General features: G+C 44.8%; 1 protein-coding gene across 1 annotated transcript in view; it reads left to right on the top strand.

Annotated features, from left to right (window-relative positions):
• The window catches only part of LOC141095767 (serum paraoxonase/arylesterase 2-like), a 35,347-nt gene extending 23,392 nt beyond the window's left edge, over positions 1-11,955 (top strand). Inside the window, exons 5-9 of the mRNA XM_073582070.1 lie at positions 5,828-5,954; positions 6,436-6,636; positions 9,565-9,646; positions 10,060-10,188; positions 10,655-11,955. Coding sequence (XP_073438171.1) covers positions 5,828-5,954; positions 6,436-6,636; positions 9,565-9,646; positions 10,060-10,188; positions 10,655-10,813 — 698 coding nt within the window. The 3' untranslated portion in view covers positions 10,814-11,955. The remainder of the gene's footprint in view (positions 1-5,827; positions 5,955-6,435; positions 6,637-9,564; positions 9,647-10,059; positions 10,189-10,654) is intronic.
• The last annotated feature ends 610 nt before the right edge of the window (positions 11,956-12,565 follow it).

Below are 12,565 nucleotides of genomic sequence, written 5' to 3'. Positions count from 1 at the left end.
CAATTTTTTTTTTACTCAATGATATGGATTTAGGCCTTAAAAAAAAAAAATCTTGTTCTCCATGGTGGACGACATTCTCTTAATATGCTTCAGTGTTCCTTGTTATCAGCTGTCTCTGCCAAGAAAAGTCGGGCTCTTCTTTGTTTTGGTGAAGGGTGGGCACTGTTCCCAGACCAATGTGGGGACGTGGCTTCAGTTAGCCTTGGATCAATGAAAGGCTACCATTAACCCCATTTTGCTATTAAAGCGTTGTATTGAGCCACTGAATAGTAGTATCATGTGGAAAAACGATATTGCAGTGTTATGTGAGCGCTATATATACGAGGGGCTGCCGCTAAGTCTTTGGCTTTACCCAGAAAGAAACGAGAAAGGAAGATGAAACTTTACATTATTCCACATACTTCTTACACCGGTATTCCAAGTTCTGTAAGCCTTGCAAAAAGAAGGATTTCGGTTGTGCCTCAAACCAGGCATCCGTACCAGTCATGGCATCAGAAATGGTGTGAAGTTTGGTATCCTTGAGGTGTTTCTTCAGGTTTGGAACCAGATGACTTTGGAGAGAGCTAGATCTGGTGAATAAGGTGGGTGGTCAACCAGCTGGAAGCCCAGATCCACCAGTTTTGCCTTGATCGCTTGTGCAGTGTGAGCGGAGGCGTTGTCTTGCAGGAACATGATTCCTTTGGACAGCTTGCCGCGCCTTTTGGCCTTAAGAGATGCCTTCAATTAGTCCAAAAGTTCAATGTAATACATTGCATTGCTGGTGGAACCTTTTCAAGGTAGTCCACTAGCAGCACGCCCTCCTTATCCCAGAACACAGTCGCCATCACCTTAGTGACAGATTTTTGCACCCTGAACTTCTTTGGATGAGGAGAACCACTGTCCCTCCACTCTTGACTGCTCCTTGGTTTCAGTTTCATACAAATAAATCCAAGTCTCGTCTGAAGCGATGGCCAGGGAAACCACCACCGTGCAGGGAGACTACGGTACACAAGATGAGGTGCAAACAACAAAGGGTTAATTTATTGACAGGCAAGAAATGCAGTGATAGGAAGGTGTAAATAGGGGTATGCAATGACAAAAGACAATTTACAAGAGTGATATTCTTTAGCTGGGCCGTCAAATAGCACGGTGCTCCAAATATCACAGAGCAATATATTTTCCAACAGGCAAAACAACACAATAAAACACAGTATGCTGCTACTCTAACTGTAGCCTACCTGGCCTCTGCTACGCAGGCCACACAGCTGCCATGCTCTTTCTATTGCAGCCTATCCTAAGCCCTAACATGTGCACAAACTGGGTTAAAACTCACAGTAATGTTGAGGGCTCAGTCCAGTCCTGGGGCCCCCAGCAGTCCTGTAAGATGGTGCGCACGTCTTTCTGGAAGTTCTGTGAAACGTGGTCTTCTCCTCGCTTGATTGTCCTGGAGATGCTCCTGGAAACGGTACTTTCCTTTTCTTGTATTTCTTTGTGGACCTTCACGGTAACACAGGACAGCCACCTTTGTTATCCCCAGAAGAGTCTACACAATCTCACAAGTTCAGTCAGTTTCAGGCTGTGCGTCTTCTTCTCACAGCTCCAGGCACGCCAGCCTCCTGCAGAATCTTCAGCTCAGAACGCACACAGGTAACAGTCCCTCCCCTCTCCAGTGCTGGCAGAACAACACACAGTCTTTTGCAGGGGAGATCAGAATATACCATCTCACCAGCCACGGGGGTGCTGTCTCTTAAAGTGGCAGCATGTCTCTACTGTCCATAGCAACGCCACCCCCTTACAAGTCAATCCAGGAAGTTCTTATCAGTCTGGAAATGGTGACAAATGGACCGGGAAGTTTTCACTCGCATGCTTTTCTGAGCTGTCGGCAAACATTTGGGGACCCACTTTGCAGATCGCTTCTTCATGTCCAAATGTTCATGGATAATTACACAAACACATTCACGGGAAATCTCCATGATGTCCGCTATTGCTTCAGCTGAATTTCGCAGATTCTCCAGTATGAGGTTGTGCACAGCATTGACAATCTCCGGAACAACAACCACTCTCGGTCGTCCATGAAGTTCCTCATCGGTGGTGCTGAAGTGGAATATGAAGGGCATTTATCCCCCAATGTCTGTGACCTATCAATATGAATATCCTTCCCGGACTTTCCTTGCAGAAAAAAGAATTTTATCACTCCTCTGCTCTCATTTGCTGTGAATGTGGCATTAGACGCCGCCATATTGTTTTCCCGTGTGCGTAGAACACTGCTTCCATAAGCTAAAAACACACAATTTTTAAAACTTATATTAGAGACCCAAGGCTTTCATATGATGTAATATTCGTTACCATAGAAACAAAAAAAATCATAAAGCCAAAGACTTATCAGCAGCCCCTCATAAGTATTATGTTGGATACTGTATAGAGGTATTATTTAGACCATGTATTGCAGTATTATAGTACAAGTATTATTTGGCATGGTATAGTAGTGTTATGTGAGTATTTGTATATTGTGTTATCTAGGCATTGTATGGCAGTACTATTTATGCACTGAATACTAATATGTTGTGGGTATTGTACAGAAGTATTATTTTGCCTGGAATGGCAGTGTTTTACGTGAGCACCATCTGTAAATATTAATTGAACGCTGTATTCTCATATTTTTTAGCATTACTTGGTGGTATTTTTTTTTTTTTTTTGTACCAATGGTTTTATGTTTTTGGTATGTTTGATATGGAGGTATAATGCGAGCAAAGGAAGTATTTGGATAATGTATCTTGGTATTAAGTGGTTCTATGGCGGTATTAATCAGACACAGAATACTGGTGTTGGGAGGTACTGTACACGATTATTTGGCATGATATGATGGTGTTATGTGAACAATACATGTACTTATTTACTTATTATGCTTCACTAATATAGCGCCATCATATACTGCAGGGCTTTACAGACATAATCACTGTTTTTACTGTCTGTCTATATGGTGGTATTATTTAGATAACGAATGGTAATATGTTGTACAAGAGTATTATTCGGCATAGTATGGCTGAGTTACGTTATTACTACACATAAGAAGAGTTATTTGTGTGCCGCATGGCAGTATTATTTCTCAGTGGCTTCATTGGGGGACACAGGAACTATGGGTTAAGCTTAGTGCTCCTAGGACACCCCTGCCAGGGTACAGCTCTTTCCCCTCATGGTGTAAAAACCTTGTGGGTCTTATTCTGGCATATGTCTGTTCTTATATTCGATGGTGCCGCTACTTAGTCTTCTGTCTACATCATTGCGGAGCTGTGGATGCAAGTGTTAGAACAAGGGTACTACAAGCGACACTTGCTCGGGTAGTAACCTGGAGGATTGATATTCTCTCCCACCCAAGGGACAGTATTAGGCTAGGTTCACATTGGGTTAATGCAGTCCGCTCAACGCATAGCGTTGGCGGACTGCGTTAACGCTACTCCTGATTTGTGAAAGCGTCATGCGATCCCGCTAGCGCAGATGCTTCATCTGCGCTAGCAGTGACGGACCCTTGGACGCTGCAGACCACGTCTGAGGGTCCGTCACAGAATGACGGCACATCGCTAGCGCATGCCGATTATGGCATGCGTTAGCGATGCGCTAGTCTATAGTAGTCTATGGGTGGGTTAACGCATCCGTTACATAGCGTTAATGCCGCTATGTAACGGATGCGTTAAACGCACACCTTTAGCGCAATGTGAACCCAGCCTTAGGATGGGCCCCAAGGTTCCTGTTTCCCCCAATGAATCGACCAAGAAAGATTTTTGGTACTCTGTAGCTTTTATTGGGGGACACAGCGCTCGCCCTTGTTTGATGAGGGGATGTCTTGGTTCTGTTCCTCTTCCTGCTTTTGCACTAACTGGACGCCGGCTGCCCCGGTGTAATCTCTTGGGGAGTTGTCAGCTTTTTTCCCCAGGAGTATTCTTAGTGTCATATTGAGAAGCAGTAATGTTCTATCCAATAGATAGAAAGTAGAAATAGCGTGTGGATAAAATATAACTTTTAATAATATTAAAAAAGACCAACAAAATTTACACAACAAACCCAAGTGCAGTTAGGGGACCCTAAACCACATAAAGAGACAATGTTAAAAACTGCAAAGAAATACCCTCAGGTACTTAGACCTATAACAAGGGGTATATAGCCTCTTATAGAAACACTGTTTACTGATGGTCAACAAAGGATGCTTTGCACCTTTGAAAGGAAATCTGTCACCCCATTTTTGGCCTATCAGCTGCCGGCACTGCCATCAGGGGCTTATCTACAGCATTCTGTAATGCATTCTGTAATGCTGTAGATAAGCCCCTGATGTAACCTGAAAGATAAGAAAAACACGTTATATTATACTCACCCAGGGGCGGTCCGGGTCCGGTTTTGGTCCGATGGGTGTCGCGGTCCGGTGCCTCCCATCTTGTAGCGATGACGTATTCTTCTTTGCTTCCCGTCGCGGCTCCGGCGCAAGCGCACTGCTCTGCCCTGTTGAGGGCAGAGCAGAGTACTGCACTGCGCAGGCGCCGGACCAGGTCAGAGATATCCGGCGCCTGCGCACTGCAGTACTCTGCTCTGCCCTCAACAGGGCAGATAAAATACACCTGCGTCGGAGCCGCGACGGGAAGCAAAGAGGAGGACGTCATCACTACAAGATGGGAGGCGCTCCAAGGCCAGATATGTGTTCCAAATACAGCAAATGCGTTCCATTTACCGGAAGCGCGTCACACGCTGAAGGCGGGGGTTTGTTCTGACATGGCTCCTGCTTTTAAACCGCAATAATGGAGGCTGTGGTAAGGCAGCAGCAATAATATTTTCTTGCTAGAATACTCCCCTGATGAGTCTAAATATGACGAAACGCGTTGGGAGACGCATTAGCTGACTAAGGCAACTTTATGGCACACAGCATCCGGAGAATCTGTCACGGCTCAACACACATGAGATCCGTCCTGACTTGGGTGACATTGTTCAATGCTGATGCTTGTGCTAATCAAGTCATTATGTTTGTACATCACTCTATCCACAAGGAATGCTCGTCGGTAGATGAGGAAGCTTCATTACTGTTCTGTGTTGATACTACATGTGATCAGCTGTTTATACAGAATTGTTGCCTTTATAACTGCTGCTTATAGCATCATAGTGTCAGCCTCCAGGTGGCAGCATATTACTTGTGGTTCCTGTGATGCCCAAAAAAGCCACTGAGAAATAATACCGCCATACAGCATCTAAATAATGCTCACTTCTAATAGCCTCAAAGCGAGCTACTAGAATATTATATGGCGAGTACCAAAAATCTGCATTTAGTCACTGATTGTAATATGTTGTTGGTGCTATACAGAAGTATTATGTGACGCGGTATGGCAGTGTCATGTTAGTAGTACATGTATTAATTGGATACGGTGGTATTATTTACACATAGTATGGGAGTATTATTTTGGCTGTGAATTATATTATGGGTATTTGTACAGAAGAGACATTTGGCGTTGGGTGTTTTATTTTTTATTAAAGGGGTAGTCTGGTCTAAAATGAAAAGTCTGCAGTCACTCTGATTCTGTGTTCATTCTAGACCTTACAACCCCTTTAAATTCAGATTTATCTATTGTATGTGAATATTTTTTTTTTTTTTTTAATTTCCAGATACAACTGCATAAAAATCTCTACCATATAGCAAATCAAATCTCCAGAGTTCGGTTCCTACGTGGAGCAGCCCCCTTATCTCTACTTTTTAGGGTGTCTTATATCTTGAACCAAAGAGAAAAGAAAAATTGTGCTCCAACCTCCATTTTCAGCCTTACTGGGGGGAGCGTTTTTATTGAGGTCTCTTAATGGTCCCCCTCTGTTTCAGATGACTCGGTCTACCTCTTCGTGGTGAATCATCCCCATTACAAGTCTACCGTTGAGATATTCAAGTATGAGGAGGAGGAAAATGTTCTCGTCCACGTGAAAACCATTAAACACTCAGCGCTGCACAAGTACGGAGGATAAATGACAGATTTTACTAGGGAAATCAGAGGAGTAGAACTCGCCGACTGTTATAAATGTTGGTGTTCCCATGCCGGGACTCCCCTCTATGAGCCAGGAAGGGCCATGCTTCGTTTTTTGCTTCTTCCAAGTGTCATATCCATTATTTTAGATGTTACACTTTTTTTCGATTGTTCCGCCATCTTTTGAAATTTGTAACTTTTTTTAAAACTTTTCTGTTGATGTAGCTTGTGTATTTTTTATTATTATCTTTATTATTTTTGTTCCATTATTATTATTTCTTAAAATTTATTTTTTTGCACCTGTCCCGTATGGTGGCGTCAGCTCTCGGTATGGGCACCCTGATGGTGATACACTGTTATATTGGGGTGCGGGTTATATATTGAACTGCATAGCCCTCTATGGAAGTAGCAGAGCTAAGATCGTCCGATGTTCAGACTGATGCACTTTTGCTATTTTTTTGTCTTTCAGTGTCAATAACATAGTTCCAGTTGGACCAGAGAGCTTTTACGCCACTAATGATTATTACTTTTCGGTCTTCATCATGAGACAAGTAGAACTGATATTTGGATTGACATTGTCAAACGTGGTGTATTACAGTCCAGGAGAGGTCAGAGAGGTCGCAGCGGGATTCTACAGCGCTAATGGGATCGCCATGTCTACTGACCAAAAGTATCTACTCCTCATTACTGCAAATCAACCATTTGTCTATAGCGCCCCCTATAACAGCAGTCTGGGTGTGTAGTCTAGAGCCCCCTATAACAGCAGTCTGGATGTGTAGTCTGGAGCCCCCTATAACAGCAGTCTGGATGTGTAGTCTAGAGCCCCCTATAACAGCCGTCTGGATGTGCAGTCTGGAGCCCCCTATAACAGCAGTCTGGGTGTGTAGTCTGGAGCCCCCCTATAACAGCCATCTGGATGTGTAGTCTGGAGCCCCCCTATAACAGCCATCTGGATGTGTAGTCTGGAGCCCCCTATAACATCAGTCTGGATGTGTAGTCTGGAGCCCCCCTATAACAGCAGTCTGCGTGTGTAGTCTAGAGCCCCCCTATAACAGCCGTCTGGATGTGTAGTCTGGAGCCCCCCATAACAGCCGTCTGGATGTGTAGTCTGGAGCCCCCCTATAACAGCAGTCTGGGTGGGTAGTCTGGAGCCCCCTATAACAGCAGTCTGGATGTGTAGTCTGGAGCCCCCTATAACAGCAGTCTGGATGTGTAGTCTGGAGCCCCCTATAACAGCAGTCTGGATGTGCAGTCTGGAGCCCCCTATAACAGCAGTCTGGATGTGTAGTCTGGAGCCCCCCTATAACAGCAGTCTGGATGTGTAGTCTGGAGGCCCCTATAACAGCAGTCTGCATGTGTAGTCTGTAGCCCCCCTATAACAGCAGTCTGGGTGTGTAGTCTGGAGCCTTCTATAACAGCAGTATGGATGTGTAGTCTGGAGCCCCCTATAACAGCAGTCTGGATGTGTAGTCTGGAGCCCCCCTATAACAGCAGTCTGGATGTGTAGTCTGGAGGCCCCTATAACAGCAGTCTGGGTGTGTAGTCTGGAGCCCCCTATAACAGCAGTCTGGATGTGTAGTCTGGAGCCCCCTATAACAGCAGTCTGGGTGTGTAGTCTGGAGCCCCCTATAACAGCAGTCTGGGTGTGTAGTCTGGAGCCCCCTATAACAGCAGTCTGGATGTGTAGTCTGGAGCCCCCTATAACAGCAGTCTGGATGTGTAGTCTGGAGCCCTCTATAACAGCAGTCTGGATGTGTAGTCTGGAGCCCTCTATAACAGCAGTCTGGATGTGTAGTCTGGAGGCCCCTATAACAGCAGTCTGGGTGTGTAGTCTGGAGCCCCCTATAACAGCAGTCTGGATGTGTAGTCTGGAGCCCCCTATAACAGCAGTCTGGATGTGTAGTCTGGAGCCCCCTATAACAGCAGTCTGGGTGTGTAGTCTGGAGCCCCCCTATAACAGCAGTCTGGATGTGTAGTCTGGAGGCCCCTATAACAGCAGTCTGGGTGTGTAGTCTGGAGCCCCCTATAACAGCAGTCTGGATGTGTAGTCTGGAGCCCCCTATAACAGCAGTCTGGATGTGTAGTCTGGAGCCCCCTATAACAGCAGTCTGGGTGTGTAGTCTGGAGCCCCCTATATCAGCAGTCTGGGTGTGTAGTCTGGAGCCCCCTATATCAGCAGTCTGGGTGTGTAGTCTGGAGCCCTCTATAACAGCAGTCTGGATGTGTAGTCTGGAGCCCCCTATAACAGCAGTCTGGATGTGTAGTCTGGAGCCCCCCTATAACAGCAGTCTGGATGTGTAGTCTGGAGCCCCCTATATCAGCAGTCTGGATGTGTAGTCTGGAGCCCCCCTATAACAGCAGTCTGGATGTGTAGTCTGGAGCCCTCTATAACAGCAGTCTGGGTGTGTAGTCTGGAGCCCCTATAACAGCAGTCTGGATGTGTAGTCTGGTGCACCCCCATTCAAATATCAGTGTAAGTTTGTGAACCCTTCAGGATTTTCCATATCTCTGTAGTTGATTCAAAACTACATGAGATGTTCACACAATTTCAAGCCCTAAAAGTAGATGAGAACCAAAAGGAAACAAATGAGTGAAAAATATTAGACTTTAAATGAGGAATATGATCCAATATCACGTCTGCAAGTGGCAAAAGTATGTGAACCTTTAGAAATGAAGATTTAATTGGTGAAATTAGAGTCTGGTGTTTTCAATCAACAGGTCACCCACTCACATCTGATTGTCATCCTTTTTAAATTAAAGAATAGGGATCGATCAAAGTCTGATCTTCACAACGCAAGTTTATGGAAGCATGGCATGGATCAAAATGGATTTCTGATGACCTTAGAAGAAATTGTTTGTGCTCATTAGGATAGAGAAGTTTCAAAAACCATCTCTAATGAGTTTGACTCCATGTATACACAGTCAGACAGATTGTGTACGAATGGAGAAAATTCAAGTCCATTATTACCCTCCTCGTGATTGGTTGGCAAACAATTATCACTGCAACAGTAAGTGGTATAATAGTCCATGAAGTTTCCAAGGAACCCAAGGTAACTTCTAAGTAACTAAAGGCCTCTCTCATATTTGTTAATGTCCGTCTGAAGTTTGCTAAAGATCACCTGGACAAAGCCAGAAGGCTACTGGGACAATATTTTGTGGATGGACAAGATCAAAATAGATATTTCTGGTTTAAACTGGAAGCATTATGATTAGAGAGAGAAAAACCACTACAGCCTACATACCTCACACCATCTGTGACACACGGTGTTAGTTGTATCATGGTATGGGCTGACTTTCGGCATCAGGACCAGGACTGCTGCTATTATTAATGAAACAATGAATTGTAAATTTTATCTACAAATTCTGAAGTACAATGTCCGAACTTCTGTCCATGAGCTAAAGTTCAAGAGAATGTGAGCCTGGCCGCAACACATTGACCCAAGGCATATAATTGTTGGTTTAGGGTTTTAGGTCAAATTTATACAGAAATAACGAAAATTCTTAAGGGATCACAAACTTTTAAAACACCACCGTAATTGTAGTCTAGATGTGTGGTCTGGAGCCCCCCTATAATGGCAGCATTTTGTGTTTCTTGTAGGTACATCTATGTCGCTGACATCACTGGTCGCACAGTTAATGTTTTTGAAAAGCACGCAAACTTGTCCCTCTCTCCAGTAAAGGTAATCCTGAGATTAAGGTGGGATCTTATTTCCGATTCTAACAGTGATGTATTTTATTGAGGTATCAGACAGAGACCACTTTTATCCATGTGAGCGCCACCGCCGTCATGTCACCATTGACCCAAGGGACGTTAATTTTCTTGCCTGCATTTTCTTCTACATATCTTTCCTAACCAGTTACATGACAACATTCTGTCTGTCTGCAGTCGCCACAAGGGGGAGCTCTCTGCCTCTGAATGTAGACATCTCCCATTGAGCGCTGTATGCAGTAACTCCTGTGCTGTGCAGTGTCGGTGCAGAGGATTTGGAGACCTAAAAAGACATTGGTCAATCAAGTGGCACAGAATTTTGGATAAAAAATCTCATATATAGATCGAGTAATACTTTTATGAAATTATCTTCTGTTCTACCAGGTGGTGCAATTAGAAACGCTTCTGGATAACCTTTCCGTGGACCCAGTTACAGGAGACGTCTGGACAGGAGGCCATCCAAACGGCTTTAAACTTTTCCGTTACGATCCTAAAGATATTCCGGGGTCAGAGGTCAGTATACAAATTATAGGGGGCGTAATAAATTATTGTAAAGATTCCAATTCTTTCATGCTCCTAATCTTGGCAAAAAAAAATGAGATTTTTAAAAAGTAGTGTTGCCATCCGCAGACCCAGCAAAAACCTCCTCTGTCGACATGAAATCTTGTGTAAAACAGAAGAGAGGGAGGAGGGGGATGCAGCTGCAGTTTCTCTTTCTGTGTGTGAGACTCATGCTGTGAGGGAGGAGAGATCTGATTGGCTCAGAGCGCACAACACAGCTTTTACATCACACGATAAAATCTGTAGTTGCGCTGACCTTCTCCATCTTGTGGTGTAGTGAAAGTATCACTCGTGGTGACCCTGACGCCAGGTCGCTTGTAGGGAGTGGGAAGCTTGGTGTAACCTGGTAGAATGTATTTCTATCTTGTCTTGTGATTTTATTTTTGCACTTTTGATCATTGCTTTTTACTTCTTGCAGATTGTCCGCATACAGAACATTCTCTCGGACAATCCCATAGTGACCACCGTATACGCCAACGACGGCTCGGTCATACAGGGGTCGTCCTGTGCGGCCGTGTACGAGAACAAACTTTTCATGGGTACGGTGTTTCACAAAGCTTTGTGCTGTCAGTTGTAACAATGTGACTGGGCCCCAGAATTCTGCTCCGGAGGCTGAAAGACCACATTTGGCCAGATGGCATTTTATTGGTGGAATTGGCATCGATATTTAAAGGAGTTGGCCATTTTACGTCTCCTATGCTCTGGAATTGACAGCCATCTTTTCTCTATAAGGTGCAGGGGTATTCATCCCTATCTGTTTCTGACAACACTCAATCTCTATGTTGTCATCTTCTGCCATTGATGCCACTGTTTATTATGTATTAAAGGGGTTGTCCGGGGTAACAAAAAAACAGACACAGCGCCATAGCTGTCCACAGGTTGCGTCACTTATTGCGGTCTACTTCCTTTCAAATTAATCATTCTAAGGTGCAGTACCACAGACGACCTGTTTACAGTTGTGGCGCTGTTTTTCATTTTCTAAATTTGGACAACTTTATAAAATAGGACTTCATAATCATTTCCATGGGGGACTCAGCTTTGCTAAAAAGTCATATAGCCTAACAGAAGGATCCAATTACCATCTTACTTGGAGCTAAGATGTAGCAAGCATCATAATGTCTTCTAAGGCCACGTTCACACGTTCAGTATTTGTAAGTCAGAACCTGGAGTTGGCGATAAATGTAGAAGTGGTGACGTGCTTCTATGATACTTTTGATTGTTCCACTCCTGGTTTTGGGTTACAAATACTGATATAAACTACTGAACGTGGCCTAACACTGTAATTCTTTCGAGTCTTTAGGCTTCTGAAAGGGATGATTTAAGATAATACATTGGATTAATATTGTGAACGCACCTGGTGCTGACATTTAATAATATAATGTAGATCAAAATATTCAGCACTAACCTATTTTTGTGTGTTGCACTACACTTTTCTACCACTAGCTGGTGCTATAAAATATTGCACTACGTGTCTGAATCATTATGATTTGTGCTTCATTCTGCCCATGAAGATGTTTCTGTGTAACAGCCCCAACAAGTGGTCAGATGGGGTACTGCAAGGGATAATCTATAATAATAAATGCCCTAAGCAACTTCCGGTTGTAACAACTTCCGTCCAGTTGTAACCGGTGACGTCACCGCACACCTCTTTTTTTTCATGTTAACCCTCAACACACACGCTCCTCTCACCTTTCACCATCTCCACTCACTCTTTCACTCCACATGCGACCCTTTCTCTCACTCCGTCTCTCATACTCACGCCGTCATCGCCGCTGATCCACGATCCCCGACATCTTCTTCTGCCGGCGCCATCCTGGATGCAGACGTCCTCCACGCCGGCGACATGTTCTTGCGGCGACGCCATTTTGGATCGGCGAAATCCCGCGATAGTCAAGATGGCGTCGCCGCAAGAACATGTCGCCGGTGTGGAGGACGTCGGGATCCAAAATGGCGTCGGCGAAATCTCGCGATATTTTGCCAACGCCATTTTGGATCCAAACGGCATCCACGTCGGCGACATGTTCCTGCGGCGACGCTATTTTAGATCCGTGAAATCCCGCGATACTCAAGATGGCGTCGCCGCAAGAACATGTCGCCGGCGAGGACGACGTCGGGATCCAAAATGGCGTCGGCGAAAACTCGCGAGATTTCGCCGACGCCATTTTGGATCCCGACGTCGTCCACGCCGGCGACATGTTCTTCCGGCGATGCCATCTTGACTATCGCGGGATTTCAAGATACTCTAGATGGCGTCGCCGCAAGAACATGTCGCCGGCGTGGACAACGTCTGGATCCAGGATGGCGCCGGAGGAAGAAGATGTCGGGGATC

The sequence above is a fragment of the Dendrobates tinctorius genome, unplaced genomic scaffold (assembly GCF_039654945.1).
Source record: "Dendrobates tinctorius isolate UK_male_01 unplaced genomic scaffold, ASM3965494v1 ptg000070l, whole genome shotgun sequence".
In the NCBI taxonomy this organism is placed as follows: Eukaryota; Metazoa; Chordata; class Amphibia; order Anura; family Dendrobatidae; genus Dendrobates; species Dendrobates tinctorius.
Note: the sequence above shows the minus strand (reverse complement) of the source record. Positions and strands in the feature narration are given on the sequence as shown.